The 21074-nt window shown below is 35.1% G+C and overlaps 1 protein-coding gene and 1 non-coding gene across 2 annotated transcripts in view; both read right to left on the reverse strand.

Annotated features, from left to right (window-relative positions):
* Positions 1 to 21074, reverse strand: part of Sprt (PDZ domain-containing protein sprite) — a 121930-nt gene that overhangs the window by 63680 nt on the left and 37176 nt on the right. Inside the window, exons 2-3 of the mRNA XM_076800003.1 lie at positions 6243 to 6369; positions 3457 to 3550 (exon numbers count right to left, since the gene is read on the reverse strand). Of these exons, the coding sequence (XP_076656118.1) occupies positions 3457 to 3550; positions 6243 to 6322 (174 nt within the window). The 5' untranslated portion in view covers positions 6323 to 6369. The remainder of the gene's footprint in view (positions 1 to 3456; positions 3551 to 6242; positions 6370 to 21074) is intronic.
* Positions 7585 to 7657, reverse strand: Trnav-uac (transfer RNA valine (anticodon UAC)). The gene has a single exon. It is a non-coding gene; the product is annotated as a tRNA-Val (tRNA).

The following is a 21074-nucleotide window of genomic DNA, read 5'->3' on the forward strand; positions in this document are numbered from 1 at the left end:
TTTTTGTATAGTAGTTATAGATTACATTAAAATGCTTCTGTTGTCAAAGATAGTAAAAATCCCATTTTGTAATTGTATATAATGTCAAGGGTAACAAAATGGCGGTTAGGCTTTGTTTTGAAGCTGTTAAAATAGAGTTACGGGACCTGTCAAAACGGTGGCTTCTAAATTTGTTAATTAGCGATTTGTGAGATTGTAAAGATGCCTTCATAGGGAACAATCCAATCAACTTGTTTCGTTGTAAAGTAATGTAGAACGAAGTGTACCAATAGCGGTACGTAAGCTAACTTTCTATCTGTGACACTTGCATGATATCATCATTTTCTCCATGACGACTTACGTGTGCTATTGTTAGTAGATCATACAAACTTTTAATCCATTCATCACTTTAGTTAACAACTTGAAAGCAACATTAAATCCACGGTATCGTTACTCAAAAACAGAAAGTAATTATTTATTTTATATTAAAAAAATAAATGGAGTATTTATATGTACTTTTGTAGCAGCAGATTAATCGTATGTTTATATATTGATAATAAAGGTTTACTTTTGGTTTCTGAACGTATTAGATACAATGTACAAAAGGAAAGCAAAATTATGTTATATTTCTATGGACTATACTTCAAAAATAAAAACTTTTAACGATAAAGATATACCTGAAATTTTTAATTCACAATAAATTTAATAAATTTAATTTTACGATAAATATAAACTTTCTTTTTTTGTTCTATGAAATTCTGAACGATAAAGAATTTCTAATCACTATAACCACAAAATAAATAGTAGTGCAGGAGGTTAAACTTTTGTCTGCTACTGTATATATATAAGGTGTCCGATTTTAATCTATAAATCGAATTACTGATAAAGTATCCTATATTTAAAAATGGTTCAGATAGGAAGTGGACGGTTTCAAAGGGGTCATAAATTTAGTGCAATTAGTTTTCCTACAGATGGATGCGTAGGGGTCATATAAATGTGACACATGTTTTCTCCAATGGAATTATATAATAATTAGTTGACTGATCAAAGCAACTAATTATTTCCTACAAAATTGTACCAAGCTCTTTATTTTATTTATATAAGTAGTATTAGTAAATAGACCTATCAGCACCTACATAAATACGAGAGCAATAAATATTCATACTACCTCCACTTTGCAAATCTAAATTTATTACAGTTGAATGAACACGTAAAGTTTTAGTTTTCGTACAATTGTTCACCAAAGAATACGAACGCCCTTTAAAACAGAATAACTTTTTTAAAATTGGACCAAAAGACTTGACTTGCTTCAAGCAATTAGAAGCATGCGTTTACTAAATGATGTGCAAAAAGGATTTTGAAAAATTGCGATTGGTAGAAATTACATGAAAAAATAAGAAAGACAATTTTTCAGACTTTTTTATTTGAGTCCGTAATGAAAATTTAAAATGTCCATTTTGTAGGTCTATGTTAGCTATACACGTGCTGAAAATTTCGTTGCAACCACAAATCTAAACCAGACCTAACCAAAATTCGTCAGTAAGGTAGAAAATAATACTAATATAATAAAAAATTTTTTTGGAGTCGCCAAAAATCCTTTTGGGAAACAAGTTTTTGCTGCAAAATGAGGCTATGTGCAAAAGGCTATGGGCTTCGAGCTTAATCCGATTTGACTGATTTTCGGAACTTCAGCCAAATTTTTAAAAAGTTGTTCCGTTTTAAAGGGCGTTCGAATACTTTCTTGAGCGACTGTATACTTTCGACTCACTCCTGTAGTTTAACAGCTGTTATTGCGAGGTGTACGATCTTGCCAGAAGTCTAATCGATAAGGCTGCAGTTCACGCGGAATCCATTTAATCCTGTTAAATTACACGGGTACAAAATCAATTTTACGCTTCCACGGAGCGTCTTCTGATCGAGCAAGAGTATATCACCGATTCATCTCGACCTTCCATTTAAGCGGAACCTCTTTGCTTTCTTGAGGCTAATCCAGCTATATCTCGGCATAATTACAGCCGTCTTTCACGGAGCATAATTGACTCGTCATTCAATGTAATGCAAACGCGATACACCAGATTTGACCTCTATGTATTATGTATAACACACAGGGATACGAAACGGTATTGGCTTTCACGCTGTTTGACTGCCGTCGTTAAACAAAGAATCTCAAAGCTATTATCGAGGAAGGTTACTGCTTTGTCATTGGGGCGCTATGAATGTTCCCGCTGCCTCACGTGCTGGTTCAACGCACTTAATTGAAGTGATTAAAAGGCGTCCTCAGTCCAACCATGGATTCGTTCGTTAATCATTGGAGGAAGTCGTGGGTGTGCTCGCAACGAAGGAACGTATAATCGTTGCTGGGGATGGAAGCTTCCATCAACTCTGGCGACCCCGGAAGACGATCAGAAGAGATACTGGGTGCGTTGATTTCAAATCTCTCGGATTAGCAAGCAATACCTGCGTGAAACGACTTTATTACAGGGTTCTTCGTCAGAAAGCAATGCGGTTCTCTCTTTCAACGTACGTTCGTTCATTGTACTATCAGAAATATACTGGTAGCAAAGGGTGTAGCCAGATCAGGAGGACAAAATTGTCCCCAAAACCAAATTGACTTTGCAATAGGTAATTCGATAGCTTGTCCAAAGAAAATACTTTGTGCCAATTTTGAACCCTACATGTTTATATGGGGGGTAGTAATGAGGTGACAAAGAAAATCAGGTTTTTCCGTAATTTCTTATATCCTCTTCAATTGAAAATTTTGAAAAAAATCAAGCATATTTTAGCTGTTAGAATGCAATATCTATGCATTTTTTCAGAATTTTTAATTGAAGAAGATAAGAGAAATTACGGAGAAACTTGATTTTCTTTGGCACCCCATCACTACCCCCCATGTCGACATATAGAGTTAAAAATTGGCACAAAGCATTTTCTTCGGATAAGCTATCGTATGCAAATTCAATTTGGTTTGGGGACACTTTTAACCTCCTTATCCGGCTACACCCTTTAATGTAAAAGAATAATTTTGGAGGATTCCTTGACAGAAGTAAAATAATTTATTGTGACTCTTCTTCAGTATTCAGAATCAAAGACGCGTTAGAGAATGACATTTTCAAGGTTTGCGTACCGTTCCAGGTGTTATAGTTTTATTTCGATATAAGACGATTGCACAGTACTGGCTTTCGTCGTATTTCGGATGAGAATATCCATTCGGTTAAATTTTGTTCTTGACGGGGTCGAGAGTTTATGGGTCTCATAATGCTTAATCACGAAAAATACTTGTTTTTAAATAAATAATTATGAATTTTCCCCTACGATCGAACACGAAGTACAGAACCCCTCAATGTACGCTAAAGCAAGCGCTGCGTTTTTAAAATATGATTTCAAACATAAAATTTGAATATTTACGAAGTGATAAACATAGAAGTTCCTACATCGGATAGAACACATTTCTGATATTAAAATACTTATATCGCTTACCAATGATACCGATCGTTGCTGAAGTTTGAAGCCCAAATCTTCTTTGTCGTCGCCGCAGTCGGTCGTATAGAATAGCACGCTTTTCTTCGATCCCCTAAAATGAGCCCTCTTTAATATGTTTTTGTGAAAGAGAAATCCGGACAGCTGCATTTTCCTGGTTTTACAGGTCGCGCGCATCGCAATTGTGTGCCGGGGAATCGCAATCTGTTCCGTTGAACAGTATAACAATCTGCTTAGTCATAGAATCGGGATTTAGTTACACTTGGGCAAATAATCTCCCGAGATATTCTCTGTATACATGTGTAACGCTGAATACTATACTAACAACATTACGTTTTTATGCAGGGTGATTCAGCTGAGTGTGCCACCTAAATGTAAACTATTTGGTGTATGAAAAATTGTTGAAACGAAAGTTGTATCGTTTCAATAGTAGCATATAATGTAATAATCAGTTTTTCTCTGTTTTGTGTTTTTATGGAGGTATAAAAGAGAAGGCTAAATAAAAAACTATAAGAGTACATGGGCTGAAAAACTAATACTTACTGAGATATTATATATAAGTAATTTTTAATGTAAGTGTAATGCTTAAAAATGTACTCCATTACAATTTTTCAAATCTATGCAAATTCATAAATTTATCCCTTACAATAAAGAAACTCAAGATGACTTTTATATCTCGATAAAAGAGCAAAATAGAAAAAAAATCTAATTTACATTATATACTACTTTTGATGCCATATAACTATCGTTTCAACCATTTTTTCATATACCAAATAATTTACATTTAGGTGGCATTCTTAACTGAATCACCCTGTATAAGATTTACAAGAGGCAATGAAATTAGTGAGTATTGGGTTATAACATAAATTCGTTCTACAGCAAATATAAAAATGTTCCAATTATAACAATTTAGTTGTGACTCATTGCAAATGTAGACAACTGGGATTAAATAAAAACTACTTATATTCAACGATTTTACAATTGACTAATTGTATTTTTTGACTTATACTTGTAGATTTCGACGAGAAAATGACAAAAGTCCAAGTTTTAATGTGAGGAATTCGTTGGTTCAGAAGTTATGTTCATTTAAAGTAGAGCGATTTGAAGCGTTCCTTGACAAGTAAGTGCGCTGTTGTTGTTTTAGTTTGTTTTATATCTATTTTCGTGAAATAAAAGGGTAAATTTTTCACTTCAACATAAAAAATAGCTAACGAAATTACTAATACATAGATCTTGAATTTTGTATTAACAACAACTATTACTATGTATACGTCTTCTTCTCATGTGCAAATACGATGTAATAAAAGAGTCACTGTTTCAACTAATTTTGTCATAATACGAGTAGCGAGTCAAATTAAAATAATAAAGATGTAGTATTCATTTAAGAGATTTGTAGAAACTGTTTACACCAAACATACATATGTAGATAGAACTTTATTTAGTAAATACATGTTAAAAAAGCAGTGCACATTACGCATCAATTTTCTTCTTTTATGGAACCAATATAGAGGGTGTTCGCGGTAAATAGGACCACCGTAGTCTTTTTCGTAAACAGTGAGTATATCAAAAAATTGAAGCAGGAAGAACTTACAGTATATCTTCCTGGCAACACGATAACCTATGTCAATTTTTGTTTGCTTACATTAGTTTTCTAGAAACGAAGGTGACTTCAATTTTAAGTCATATTGAACACTATATGTAGTATTATTAATCTGTAGTAGTAACATACTAGTAAATCACATTACTACATAGTTCTCGTATTCTTAACCTTTTATGACCTTGGAAATCATTGTGTTACATAATTCGTCTTGACCCATGGTTTCATACGACATTAAAAAGCACATAGCATTCTATTTAAAAAGCTGAAGGTCACCTTCGTTTCTCGAAAAATAATATAAATACAAAAAATTGACTTAGGTTATCGTGTGGACAGTAAGACATACGGTAAGTTCCTCCTCTTCCCTTTTTTTCAATACTTACTGTTTATGAGAAAAACGCTGGTCCAATTTACCGCGAACACCCGGTATGTCGAATACTTATAGACAGAGGCGCACAGATTATTTACATTCGTACCGAGTATAATTACGCTAAAAAACGTGCACGAGGTAAAGTGAGATAAAAAGAAGTCTATTAAGAATGTGTAGATTGAGGCAAAAAGTTGACGAACAAGGAACAAGAAATTAATTGCTGGTAATGTCCGTCATTGGAGGTTCTTTTTTTTTTGTTTCCTCTCTTCAATTACGACCGATAAATCAGTGGACAGTGTGCAGACTTCTCTCCACGCCCTGCTGCTCGCGAGCAATTAAACCAGTGCTGTCCCTAGAAGGATCCCCTTACGTAGCTCTCTTTTTTCTCTAACGTGCCGTATTGTGTTTGTACACACAGGGTGTCCAAAAAATGTTGTACTTCCTTGAAAGGGACAATTCCTGGGCTCATTCCAAGTAACTTTTTCCGACCCGACCCGACCCGAGTGTCGGGAATCCCGAGATTTTCGGGTTCTCGCTCAAGTCTGTTAACAAACGAAGCCGCGAAAAACATTTTCATAACGGAAAAAGTTATTTCAAAGGACCTTAGAAATCACCTCTTTCAAGGAATTGCGACATGTTTGGGACACACTGTATAAACCGGGAACGCGTATGGTATTAGCCCGCATTCCTCTACTATACCAACAGAGACAGCATAGGGGATGGCGCCGCGAGGTCCGCTATTTACGCCGGACAGCACCGAATTAAATGCAAACTTATAATATCGTACAATAGTGCGAGCTATGTTGATGATAATCACACCTAAGTGCCTTCCCATTCCGGTTGAATGACTGATGTACAGCGAACGCAGGCGAATCGGTGTAGCAACGGCTCTCGTTCATAGCGAAGACAGCAACATTGCAACCTACGTTAATTCACTCGCTAACATCTGAAACAAAAAACCAATAATGGCCTGTTAGTTCGCAAATTCGTCGAATAATTATAGACGAAAATGATTTCGATTGCTCGCTGAGCAATCAGTTTCTGTTTTCCCTCGGCTATAGATTACAGTGTTTACTCGATATATCTCGAAAACACGAGTACAGCCGGAGACATATATCGGCCAGGAGATACTATTCTTCGATCCACGCCGAACGTAGAAAAGGATAATAGTGAACATAGAAAATAATGAAAAATAAGGAAGTTTTGTTATTGGATTAGTAGTGGTCTCCTGGTCTCACATCGATGTACCCGATGCCTATTATGTTACGCTCCTCGGCGACCGAGGTCTTTCGAGTTTCACAGCCCCTCACGGGGTATACACCCCGACAGTGGGGATAGTTCTGGGACTTTTGTCGGCTTGACATTTGGGACATATATAGAGCAAACACTGTTCATACCATTTTGTGTGCACCTTTACTGGCGCTTTTATTGGTGACGTTCGTAACACAAAAATTGTAAATATTAAAGCTTCAAATTTATTTATATTGTTATTGGCAGACCTGGGCACTTCTGAAATAACATTATTTGAAATATTATTTCACATATCCTGTTATTTTATTTTATAATCACTTCCATGCCTGCAATCGCTTTTGATATCACATTACTTGAAATATTATTTTTAACGTAACATGTTATTTTATAATTATTCGAAATAATTATTTCAGATAATTGTGAAATTGGTCTTCAATTTTATATCAGCTAATCGGTTTATTAAGTTTCAGTCCAATTTATACTGACACCCTTTGTTGCACACCTATTATTTTAAGGATTATTTCTATTGACAAACTTGAAATAAAGAAACATCGAAAAAATATATTTTTTATAGTCACTATTATTTAAAATAAATAAGTATTATTTTATTTTATTGGTTACTGCCTAACTAGTACGCATATAAGAGAAGTTTCAATTGAATGTTAGTTTTAAAAATGGATTATAATGAATTATAGAAAAGAATGTTTTAACATTATGTATATTTTAACTTTTCTCTGATTTACTTTAAATGTAGCACTTTCATTTATAACTTATAAATAAATGAAAGCTTGTCGTCCTCATAATCTCTTTATTACATAATTTAAATGTTAAAACCGGTTATACTTAGGTTGTATTATTTGAAAATACTAATTTACACTTAAGTATGAGCTTCTTCCGATTCGAAAAAATATGGTTCCGGCCGGGATCGAACTGGCGACCTTCTGCGTGTAAAGCAGACGTGATAACCGCTACACCACGGAACCTTGATGCAAAATGGTCTTTTAATTTGAAAATTCTTGAGTTTAGATAAAAATACACAAAATTATTGAAAATGTGAGACTACCCAGAAATATTTTATTATGTTTTCTGTCGTCGTAAATTATTATGTAATATTGAATCAAATATAATAGAAGAAAACATCATTTTATGCGCTTTTATTTGACATCAGTTTTCAGTTATTAGTTTACTTTTGTTATTTAATATCATTATTATTATTATACTATTAATATAGCATTATTCTAATTGTTATTTAGTATTATTTAGTATTTGCAATGAAACTGTTAATTCTTGACATAAAGTTTCATTCACGTAAAATTTGCATATTATTAATTAAATATTCTTTATGCTCTTTTCTAACATAATTCACATAATATTGCATTTGAAATATTTAATTCTAACAATATACATCATTAGTTGCGTTTACTTCTAATGGTTGTATGGTTTTGATATACAGGGTGCTCACGCTAACACTAACCAGCGTTTTTCTATCAAATAGTAAACATTGGAAAAAAGTGAGAAAGGGAAGAGTTATACTGTTTTTAGAAAACAATGTAATGGTGTCTGTAATTTCTTTTTTCCCTGCATTATATTTTTAGAAATGAAGATGATCTTCAATTTTTTACAACATAATGACCTTCAAGGTCACACAAGGTCAGAAATGCTCCAGGCAGATATGTGTGTTAGCTTATACGACGAAAAATATCACTCTACGTTTTTAATTTGTATATTGTTAATTGGCATGAAAAATTGATTATCACTCAACGTCATTTAACCTTTTTTCATGGAGGCCCAGGTTGCAAAAGAGCACATTTAATATCAGTTTGAAATATAGCAATAGAAGTAACAGCTACTACATTTATTTATCAGAGACAAGAATACATTAACTGCTTGATTAGCATAGTGGGTTAAAACAGTCATGCGAAGAATTCAGGTTTAAATACTAGTTCAGGTGTATGTTCACACGGTCGTTCTTCTAGGAGTTCTAGGAAATAGATCACGTTCTGGTTTTGTTTTGTTCTCGCGTTGCAGGACTTCGGGGTTTTCTTGCGTAGATGAGAATGATTATATTCAACAGGTTAATCGTATAGTACAGGTTGCTTCAAAACTATTGACAACTGATTAATAAAACTCTCCAAGACAATGGTGGAGATCTTAACATTCACAGGATACTAAAATAACATTTTTAGAAGAAATTAATTTTTTTTTCGTTGGAAGTTAGGAACTTTATATCTGTTCGCACAAAATTCAAAATAATTAATATTGCTGGAAATTATAATATGTCTCTATAATGCGAACCACTATTGTTACATATAAAATCTCTCATTTTTATCTTATAGAAGAGTAACAAAAAATTTTTATAAAATGACACGTGCTCTTGTCCTTGTACCAAACGTAAAACAATGTACTATCATTGCGTAAAGATTATAAAAAAGAACCAAACAAAGTATTAGAACACTTTTTAATATTTTGGACAATTAAGATGACTCTTAATCCCTCAATCGGTGTCAAATGTTCGCATTCTGTACGACGACTGTACGTCATAGAAACAAACCCGACAAACCAAAATTGACTCGACCCGGCACGACTACAATGTCAAATACCTACTCTAAATCGGGGGTATTCGAATTTAAGAAACTTTTAGAATCCCGAAAGGTCCCGACCTGACCCAAGGTTTGGGTACCCGCACACCCCTAACTTGGCAACGTTCGCCTATGAAAACTGAGCTTTCCATCTTTCTTAATCCATTCACGATGATATAATTAAAGAGAGAAGTCCCGAAATAAAAGAACGAACACATATATTAATATCGGTAATGCATTTTAAGTCATGTTTTCCAGCTAATACAATAACTGGACGTACTGGTCAACGATTTATCATGGAAACATATGTTGAATCCTACCGAAATGTGGTATGTGCAGCATTGACTGAGATGGAATTAAAGTTAGACACCGAAGTCGTAAAGGAAATCGTTAAAAGTGATTGCCGTGTGGCGACGCACATTTCAATTTATCCATCATCCAACTTACAGCACGACAGGTTTTATGGCAAACCTTACCACCATCATTCACGATCGCCTTCTATGATGAATCGTTCGACGGTTTTACGTACGTTACGGTTAACGTTCAAGTAGTCGCGACAGACGAAGTTGTGTAATCCGACGCATGATAAATCATGTAAACTACGATCACTTCAAACTGTCTTTAATTACTTTCAAATTTATAGATGACAACGAAAACGCAGAAAATACTTGAAGAAAGTTTTAGGAATGAAGAATTTCATTCTTCTCGTGTATGGAATACATGACAAAAATTTAAGAAGACTTTAAGAGTATATTATTTTCACTACATTAAAATTATTAATGAAAAATAGAAATTTATATTTAGTTTATTATGTAATTTTCAAACTTTTTATTTTGCATAAAGATCCGGAGTCTATTCATATATAACATTAACCAAGTTGAGCTGACATAAAACGCTTCTGCGTCCAGTGGAGGGTACTACTGGAGGGGTATGTGAGTTCATAATGAACGAGCTTAAGCTGACTGGTACAATTAACAAGATTACATATTAATTAAAAACCTACTCACAATTTTTATCAGTATTTGAATATCAGAACATATAATTAGGTACAACAAGGAAGATCGTACGTTATTATTTATTCTAAATGAACATATGTTGGACTTTTATAAAAAAATTTCGTATAAGTTTTATGTAGATTATAAATACAGCTTTTAATCAGCAGTAAATTGAACACTTTACGAAATAACATAGTGTGTTAGATATATGAATTAATAAATATATTGAATGAGAGGATATCATTATATTTCATAATATATATTTTACAATTTCCATAGCTTTCCGTATCATGTGCCTGTATGCAAATGTTTTCTGCTTCCATTGAACTTGACAATGAATACATATACAGTCGACATTTGAATTTCGAATTTCGTGGGAACATCAATCACATGTATCATCGACTCTAGCTAATTAATGAAACGATGACTGGAACACAGTAAATCGAACAAGTCTTAGCGGAAATGCATAGTAAATTATTATTACTCGATGTGATTTTTTACAATGTTTAAACAAGAATTTTTACTATTTGAATTTTTACCATAATAAAATAATATCTGTTCCATTAATATTTCAATCGTAGCCATTGTTTTACTATTTTCATCCATTACTAGACTATTAAGAATTTTTTGTACTTGAAGTCATCGGAATGTCATAGTATTATCCTTTTCAAACGAATTGCTTATTTAGAAAGCTTATCTTGTACGTGAATCCATATCATCATATGTTATATTTTAATGCTGGTTTACTAAATCAAAAATGTGAAAGGACAGAGTTTCACTTTTGAAAATATAAAACACGTCTAGATCTTGCGTTATTGTCCTGCTATTAATTTCGTTTCTCCATTATTTGAAAGATATAAGAAGAAATTACTAAGCATGAACAATATTGGTAGTTATTTACAATAGCGGCTTTCTCACCGAGTGCAATGACCTTGAAATATGTTGTCGGGGGCATGATTCTGAACAATTTTTTCCTATACACGTTACCGCCGAACGACCTTCGCTTTCGAGATACAGTAAAGATTTGATCTAAGCCGAACGGAGCTACACGATCTTAGTCATTTGGCCTATCCCCTCCACTAGGGGGCATAACCCACGAGGGACCAAGAAGCTCGAGCTGCCTCGGTCGCCGAATACTGTAAAATGTAAACATGCCGCGTAAACCGATACCGTGTTGGGTATATCGGTGTGAACCACTGCTAATCCAATTACAAACCTTCTTTATTTTACATTATTTTTTTATAAGACTTCCACCAACTGTGGATTTTCTGTCTATTTTCTGATTAAAATAACGCTAAACACGATATATTGTTCAAAATATAATTTGAACTGTATTTAGTGATTTAATTGACGGTATGTAGTGCGTCTTCGGTCGCGCGATGCGTGTTTGCATGCGCTGCCCTTTTCTACGTTCGGCGCGTTCGATGCGATCACAAGAAAATAGTAGCCGTGCACAATCTATGTCACAGCACGGACCCGAGGATTGGGCTTAGATCAAGACTTTACTATCTTTGCAAAAAACGGACTTGTACCAATTGTTGTTCCTACGCGATGATATGGCTGGATTGGGATGGGAAGATAAGAAATACAATATATTGATTTAAATAATTACCTACATTTAATTATAACGATGTAACACCTCGCAGCATCGTAGTTCATACTATCCCGATCATTGCAGGAAATTAGTTGAAGTAAGATCATTTCAAATAATTTTAGAAATCTAACTCTCCGTGGTCTTTGGCAAACTCCAAGAAAAATTAAAATACTTAACCTAACTAAAGTTTGTATAGTCATTCTGAATGTATTTTCGTTAAGACTGTGTTAGGTTTTGGGGGAGGTGTTAGGGAGAGGGGCGGCACCCCTCCCCTGCCCGAAAGGGGAAATTTAGTCATTGGAAAAAGGAGAGTTTGCTATAGTCATCGCAAGGAGTTTTCCGCAAATATCTCGCAAACCAAGGTCATCCGACGGTAGCATGTACAAGAAAAAGTTGTTCAGAACAATGACCTTAATAACATATGTCAAGGTCATTGAAATCGATGAGGAAGCCGCTATTGTAAATAATTACCACGATATTTTCTGCTTGCTTGTTACACCCCGTTATTTTCCATAAAGGAACAAGTTTCTGCTACATCTCGCCATTCACGTTTCTCAAAGTGTATAGTCAGGGGTTATAGTTTCAAATTAAGTTATAAAACATTCAGTCGCACACAACTGTAGACTTGGTTAAAACTTCGAGACAATCGTCAGTTGTTTGCAGAGGTGTTTGAGAGGCGCCAGGGCGGTCTTGGTTTCTGAACCAGCAAGTCGCTATCGACTATACACCGATACGACTAATAGTCATGAATGTGTTAAGTAACCGTCGACATTGGCGGTTGATCTGCATAAGTTATGTGCGAGAAAGTTCATTCCTCCGCCCATAGCGGCGCATATGCGCTGTCGGGCTCTGACGAGAATGGACCTGAGGGGTCCCATGAGGTAAGAGAAACGATTTTCCGACAGACTACTACATCGATACAGTGCTAAAGTGTAGCGAAAACATGGAAATCTCCGATGCTGTAGATGCCAGCGGCGCTTGATCGCGTGACTGATTAAAATGGAGTCTAAAATTACACCACCAATTATGTGTTTTACCATCAATATTCAATTATTTAAGCAAATGGGTCTATCTTCTCATTACTAATCCTTTGCAAATGATAGTTTTCTCTGAGGCACCGACACTTCAAGACAATTTCTACATTACTAAATGCATTTGTGCTTAATAAATTGCTAAGCGTACAACTGTGGCACGAGTAAATACACACGAGTTTGTATCAAGAGGTCATATGTGACAAAAGTATTCTGGATTAGACAAAACGTAGAACCACATTCGTGAAAATGAAATTGCGAAAAAATTCATAAACATTCTACCTAATAGCACACACAACTGTGATTTTCTTCAGAATTTTTAGTTGCAAAATCGATTTTTTCAAAAATCCAGAAGCATAAAAGTGATTATTATCGTGTATTATTTTCAGATTTTTCGGATTATGCAAACATGTTTAAAAAAATTGGAAATCTTCAAAATTTTGAGAAAAGTTTTAGAAATACGAGTTTTACAAAAATTCAGTAGTTAGATATTGTTGAAACTATTGTTCTTAATTTTTTTTCAAAATTTTTTCGTTGTAAAAAAAATCAATTTTCTCGATGCCTCTTCATCTTTCTGTAAGTGTGTTACGTAATATTAAACATTTTAAAATAATGTACAAAATGTTTGATTTGCGTTAGATTTTAATACATACAATATCAGCGTAACTCTCAACAGGTTCGGTTGGCGTAGACGGTAAAGTAAATGATTTTATGCGATGACAAAAAAAAATGCACAAAATTTGATAAAGCACTATAAGGCACAATATGACGTTGAAAATGTCAGCTGTCAAGATATACAATGATTTTGCGACTTAGAATAAGGTTATGTAATAACAAATGGAGTAATGCCATCTCTACACGGAAAACAAAGTTACTTTCCGAACAACAACCTAATAGATCAAGGTTAGTTGGTATTTAGACACTTGATCAGTAACATATCTTCACTGGTCTATTTGTTTCAGTATTAACCCTCCGTATACTATGCCGGAGTCATTCGTGACCAGTCGCGGTAGAAGTGGGGATAAAACTGTATCAGTGAAATATTGGTGTGGGTCAGAAATGACTCCGGCATAGGCCTAGAACTCCTTGGATTCCAGAAGCGAGGAAAACGATCATTCACAGCTAACATTTTGAAGCCTAGCTACTCTTCGACAGTGACCACTACTACAATTAGTAGATCCGCTTTTCTTAGCGGTAATAAATTCAATTAAGGGCCAAGGATGGTCAGGTGACTTTTTCAGAGTCAGCAGGTCGGTAACTGCTGTATAATTTCCGTTCACAATCTTCAGACTAAGACTTAAGATCCATCTTGGTCTTGATCCGACGAATCTTAAGTCTGTGACTAAACTTGTCACATTTTTTGCTCTGTATTATCGATATCATGAATTCTGACGCCAGAAACGTGCTTCAAGTTTTTGGCTTTATTTCGCAGAGAATCAAGACAAAATATAGCTCAATTTGTAATTGGAGATATTTTCTAGCGCGCGCTACTCTCGATTTCATCCAGAAAACTCATCGAATGGCATAAAAATGTTTGGATTCCACGGCATGCACATCGTCAATTTTTGACCTACTTCTAATGCTTATATTACCAAATATCTGCATAATCTCGTCAGCTCATGACTAGCGCGCGCTAGATTGAACCTTCCTTTCTCGAATGAGCTCTTTCTCAGCGAAAGATATTCTCATATAAGGACGAAAAGTTGAAGCACGTAAAACCATTTTTCGCCTAATTTTGTCGGTAACGTAGTCACTCTACCTTATCGTGACTTACTCAAAGAAACATGCGAGATTCCGTACACGCGGCAGAGATTTGGAAGAAATTATTGCACGTGATTGTACATGCACATCTACATACCCAGCTGGTCACGGTATGCGAAGGAGCGTGTGCATCTGCGTAAATTACTGAGCTTGTAGATATCGTATAATCAGATGCACGATACAGCATGCGTAAGTATTTAGCGCATGCAGAATGACGCACGTGTGCAAGGAATTGCAAGGTAAGAAAATAATCTTATTAGATTTCGCATCACGATTTCATTTGTCGTCGATCTTGTGCAGACACTGTATCTTATTGAACACGCGTCCATCAATATTTATTAATACCACCCCTATCTTTACATACCCTGTAGCTGTCTCTTCCATCGCTTTCATTTGTCCTGTTTTGCCACGTAGCGACGCAGTCGCTACTGAATCAGTGCTCTCTTATTTGCCCGTTTGTACATATTATTAATTGCTTGTTTCGCTAATGCTAATATTATACAGGCTGTCCCAAAAATGTTGTACTTCCTTGAAAAGGATAATTCCTCAGATCATTCGAAGTAACTTTTCCCTTTGCGAAAATGTTCTCCGCGACTTTATTAAGGAGTTATTGACGAAAAACGCGGACCAATCAGAGCGCGGCAATAGCAGACGGATCCCGGCTCGGCGACAGCTGCCGTTGAGCGTCGCGTTGGCATTGGCGGAGTCAGAATCCGCCTACTGTATCCGTGCTCTGATTGGTCTGTGTTTTTCGTTAATAACTCCTTAACAAAGCCGCGGAGGACATTTTCGCAAAGGAAAAAGTTACTTCAAATTGCGTCAAGAATAACCCCGTCCAAGGAAATACAACATTTTTGGAACACCTTGTATAAATGCTATAGATACACAGAGTGAAGCACCTAAAACGAGCCACTTGAATAACTCGATTGCTGTTGGTGATAGAAAAAAATATGTCAAACGACACTTGCGAGGTTTCGAGGGTGGCATAATTCCATGTTAATAAGTCTTTTATAGGTGAACGCGTAGTCCTTTTTAAAATTAGAATGATATACTTTTCTATGTACCATCTAATAAGACATTTTAAAACGCATACAGTGACCTACGACTCAAGGACATTCAAGATCGTGCAAGGTCAACTGCGATGAAAAATATTTTACTTTCAGAATATTAATTTATTTAATTTAACTTATCTTTGTAATAGTTATTTAGTATTTTAATACCATCCATTAAACAGCATTCTGTGTTGGGTTGTTTGTATCAGTTAAGTGTGGTATGAATGTGATGGTATGAATTAGTTTGAACAAACGGTTGGGTGAGTGGGAAGTGTGAGAGTTGGCAGCGCTGAGGATATATAGGTTAGGATCGCTGCGTGTGAGAGATCGCAGTTATTCTTCAAAAAGCATAGCTTAACCTACGAGTACCATGTTCATGCTTACCGTACTCTACTATGGTTCCGTTGATGTAAACACTGAAATATTGTCGAAAGACATCTCTTGTTTACAAACTGTCGTATCGTGCAGAACTTTGTGATACCTTTCGACAATGTTTCAGTGTTTATGTATATCAACGGGACCCTATTAGCTACCGTAAGCATGAACATAGTCTTCGTACGTTAAGTTATGCTTTTTGAAGAATAACTCCTTAGAAGGTCATTTGAAGGTCAACATATTATACATGGTTGAATTTGTCTTTTCATTACCTATAATGTTACGCTAATCAAAATATGTCGTTCTATTTAAAAAAAAAAACGACGATGACCTTAATATCAAAAAATATGCCCTAGAGAAAAAAAAACTTCACCGTCACAATAATTGTCCCACTGAACCAAACAATTTCTTCCTAAAACATTTTTTCGCATTACTGAAAACAACGGAGATATTTTCTGTGAAAGTCTTAGGTGCCCCATTCTGTATAGTACATGTATATTTTTAATTTTTTTAATTTTTTAATTTTATATATTTTTATTTCTTTTTTGTATATTTTATATATTTTAAATTTGTATGTGCTAATTCCATTAAATACTTGTGTTACAAATTAAGTTTTTATAAATTACATGTAAAAACTTATTAACTTTAAACTAACGAAGCATACCCGTCACCCAGATGTGGGTGACATGGCACCGAACGTGTTAAATTAGTTATAAACAGACTTGTGTGTTTCATAATTATTGAATTCGTCACCAACACTCGGTATGTGTTATAACGATTAAGAACTTTGACATTGATGAGCGATATATTTGTACCTTTTACAGACCAATTTTTATTTTCATACTTTGTACGTTCTATTCAAACTACAACTTTCATTTTCCAGAATCTTTCTTTATCCGTTCCAATCGAGACTTCTAATGCAAAAAGGTTTGTCAAAACACTTCGTTTATGTTTTAAATAGAACCTATTAAAAAGACTCCAATTATTTCAATTTCTGGTTTGAAAAGACTGTTAAATAAAATAAAACAATATAATAAAAATTGTTTTCGTTCATTACTCCAGCTACTTCTATAAGCTGCGCACCATAACTCTGAAAGTTGACAGACATTTAACCGGTAAATCAATTTTGACCCCACATGAAATAAGATCACCGAATTGAATATTTACGAGGGCATATGCGACTTAACATATGATATAGTGTCCTAACGGGGAAGGGTGTCTTATGCATACAGGCCCAACAACCGTAACGAAGCTGCGACGAGCACACAGCTGTCTGTCAGGTGTTCGGAAGGATCCTACCATATTGGTAGTCACAAACATACCAATCTGTCGTTGTTACGATTTCCATAGTCCGCATCTTAGAAAAGATCGTCGAAGCGCTTTAGTGTAACGTGCAAATATTTGGTGTACAATTTAATTAATATTCTTTATATGAAGGTCAATATGTGTAGACGAATGACAACAAACGTATTTCGTCTACGCGATTTCCTACTGCTTCAATAAGCAACAGATTCATTGCTGTTGGAGACTTCAACGCAAAGTATACATTATGAGGATCTAATAGGTGTGCGTATTAATTCGTCACACTCGCTATTAATCTGTTGTAATTATATTTTAAATTCAAATAATCAGTAGACTGCGGATTTTATGCGTTTGTGACGAAAATGAGTAGGTGTAATCTAAAACAGTAAAAAGAGTTAAAAGAGTTTAACAATATCGATGTATTACTTTTAATATATAACAATTATTGATGAAGAAAATACATTTTTACTTAACTCATATAGACTGCAATTGATGTATAAAAATTTTATTTTGCATAAAGATCCCTAGTCTAATAATCGGCAAATTCTCCGATCTGCTAGAATTCGGAATAATAAAAGGGACGAACCAAATTAAAGTTCAATTGAGTTTAGAAATTGTTAGCTTAGACCACTCATCCAACTTAATTAACTACGTGCATAAACGCAATTCTCTCAAAAACTGCTATAGGATTTCCAAAGAATGCTGTGTTTTCTTAAAAGGGTTAATTCCTAAGGTCATTAGAAGTAACTTTTTCCTGTGCGAAAATGATCTCCGCAGCTTTGTTAAGGAGTTATTAACGAAACATACGGACCAATCAGGGCGCAGCAATAGCGGACGGTTTCCGACTTGGCCAATGATATTGCCAAGCTCAGCGAGACCTGTCGCCGAGCCGGAATTCGTCCCATATTGCCGCGTCCTGATTGGTCCGTGTTTTTCGTTAATAACTCCTTAACAAAGACACCGAGAACATTTTCGCAAAGGAAAAAGTTACTTCAAACTACCTAAAAAAATCACCCCTTTCGAAGAAGTACAACATTTTTGGGACACTCTATATACGAGGTTTGTACGGCCCTGTTAGTCAACAATGATACGTAATTGTTTGAATAGTAAAGCTGGGAAAGTTATCTTACAATTCCTGGAGAAACACAATATCGTTCAACTTCGGCGATTTTTGGTTGTTCCCCAAATTAAAAAATCCTCTGAAAGGATGAAGATTTAAGGACGTAGAAGACATTAAACGAAACGCGATGAGACAGCTGTTGACAATTTCGAAAGATGAATTTCAGAAGTGCTTCTGCAATTGGGTAGTCGCTTGAAGAAGATTTTGGCTTCCAACGGGGACATCTTCGTTATTGACCAAGATTAACCCTATCTCCTGTTATAACACAAAAAAGGACAGTTTCCGGGCAGACCACGTGTAAAACAGTTATCAAACCAATTTGGAACCGCAAAATTGAGCTCTGGGGCATGGCTGCAAGGAACCATATTGGTAAACTGGAAGCACTATAATCCATAGTACTAAGAACTATAGTTAACGCACTACAGTAGGTGCGAAATAACCAACTCAGAAACGACTTAGAAATTCCATCAACAGCAGAAGAAATAACACACTTGAGTAGGAAATATGATACTAGAATATCAAATAATCCCAACAGTACCGCGAAGGAACTGTACACAATTCATTTACCCTGTACATAGAAAACGGCTTAAAGACCTCCTTTCACAATAGAAAAATGCTATATTAAAATTCTTCCACACATGCTTCCAGCCCCAGCCCCAGAGTGGAGATATTATGCGGGTTTTTGTCAGTAACGTAAAAGTATGGCTAAAATAGGATACCCCGGTCACCCCGCATAATTTCGCAAAATTTGTTTTGATTTGATTGTGAAAAATGAATGTATAACATGTGTATGTCAATCAAGTATTAATAGTAACTCGTCGTCTCGTCTTGGACTCTTTCGGCACTTTACCGCCAATAATAGTACCCTACTACTTTCGCCTTTCGCCACAATACAAATACGTCAGTGGATTGGACGTACATGCGCGAAAAAACCCGCACAATATCTCCACTCTGCCCCGCCCCCTTCTCCCACACTCCATAGGAGCATGGTGGGGTGGGGGTGGGAAGAGGCTAAGGAGGCTAAGGAGTGGGAAGAGGATTCGCGTGTTTCTCGCGAGCCACCAGTTGCCCAGGCCTGTTATTACTAGAGCTAGTACCTTTACCCTCGTATGTAAGATACCCGAGTACCCGGGTAGAGCAACACTACCCGGGTATCTCATGAGATAGCCGAGTCCCCGGGTATCCGAGTATCTTATGAGGTCTCACATCTGGTTATAAGAGCTATTATTTCCTGAGCCGCCGCGCCGCACAGTGGGCAATTTGGACGAAATCGGATTCAAAATCAAAGAACTTTCGATAGAAATGAGGTAGAGCGATGAAATTTTTTTTAAATTAAAGCTGAAACTTTGTAGAATATAGGAAAAATAGGGAGATTATGGTACGAACGCTTTTTAACCTTGAGAAAATTCGTTAAACTTGCACAATTTCAAGAAAATTGTGGTTTTTCCAATACCACGCGCGGAAAAAATTTTTTTTAACATGCTATATATCATTTCCCATAGATTTTTTCACGCTGATTTCAAATCTGGTCTCAAAATTTGTCTACGACCTCAGGAGTTTGCAAAAAATAGAGTTTTGTGACAAAAACTAATGAAATCATTTTTTCGTTGAAATGATTGGATGGTAATAGTCTCCATATTTTCCCATATTCTACAAAGTTTCAGCTTTAATTTAAAAAAAATTTCATCGCTCTACCTCATTTCTATCGAAAGTTCTTTGATTTTGAATCCGATTTCGTCCAAATTGCCCACTGTGCGCCGCCCCGTATGCTTTATTCGAGTATTCGGTTAATTCATATTTTTGTATGAAATAATAAATATGAAATGATTCATTATTTAAAAATAAAATATGTTTATTTTTGTAGAAAAATACTAAACACCAATTGTTTTGTAAACATTAAGAAAATCTACTATGAACTATTCCATGTAATAATAATAAAATCTATCTCATATACTCGGATATCTCATGAGTAGACTAGGGATTAAATGCATTTATGGCAGAAATGAGTTGGTGCAATTTAAAACAATAAAAAGATTAAAAGAATCTAAAAACGTTGATATTATTTTAAATTTATTAAGATGTTTAAAGAAAATAAGCAATCGTAGTATGCCTTCTGCTTCTTGCAATTGATCCAAACAATTTTTATTTTGCATAAAAATTTGCAGTCTATTCATGAGATACCCGAGTACTCGGGTAATTTTAGTTTACCCGAATACCCGGGTACCCGGGTAATTTCTGTTGTACTTTGCAATTGACGCAGAACAATTTTATCTTGCATAAAGATCCATAGTCTATACATTACAAATTGTTCTGTTCCATTTAGAGAGACGTTGACGAAATCGTAAACAATAACCGTGAAAATAGTTTCGTTATCATTGCATATACTCTTAAAATTAGCATAATTTTTCTTCCGTGTAAATTTTTTTTATACGCGAGTTAGGGACGACGATATTTAGTTACATGTATTTAAAATCGCTGTCCCATACAAGTACTGGTGCAATTGCTACAAAATGTTGATAAAATCTTCTATTCTTGGAAAACTGCGAGGTATTCATAACGATAACGGAAATATGCTATTCATGGTGCGTTTA

The sequence above is a fragment of the Halictus rubicundus genome, chromosome 14 (assembly GCF_050948215.1).
Source record: "Halictus rubicundus isolate RS-2024b chromosome 14, iyHalRubi1_principal, whole genome shotgun sequence".
Classification (NCBI taxonomy): Eukaryota; Metazoa; Arthropoda; class Insecta; order Hymenoptera; family Halictidae; genus Halictus; species Halictus rubicundus.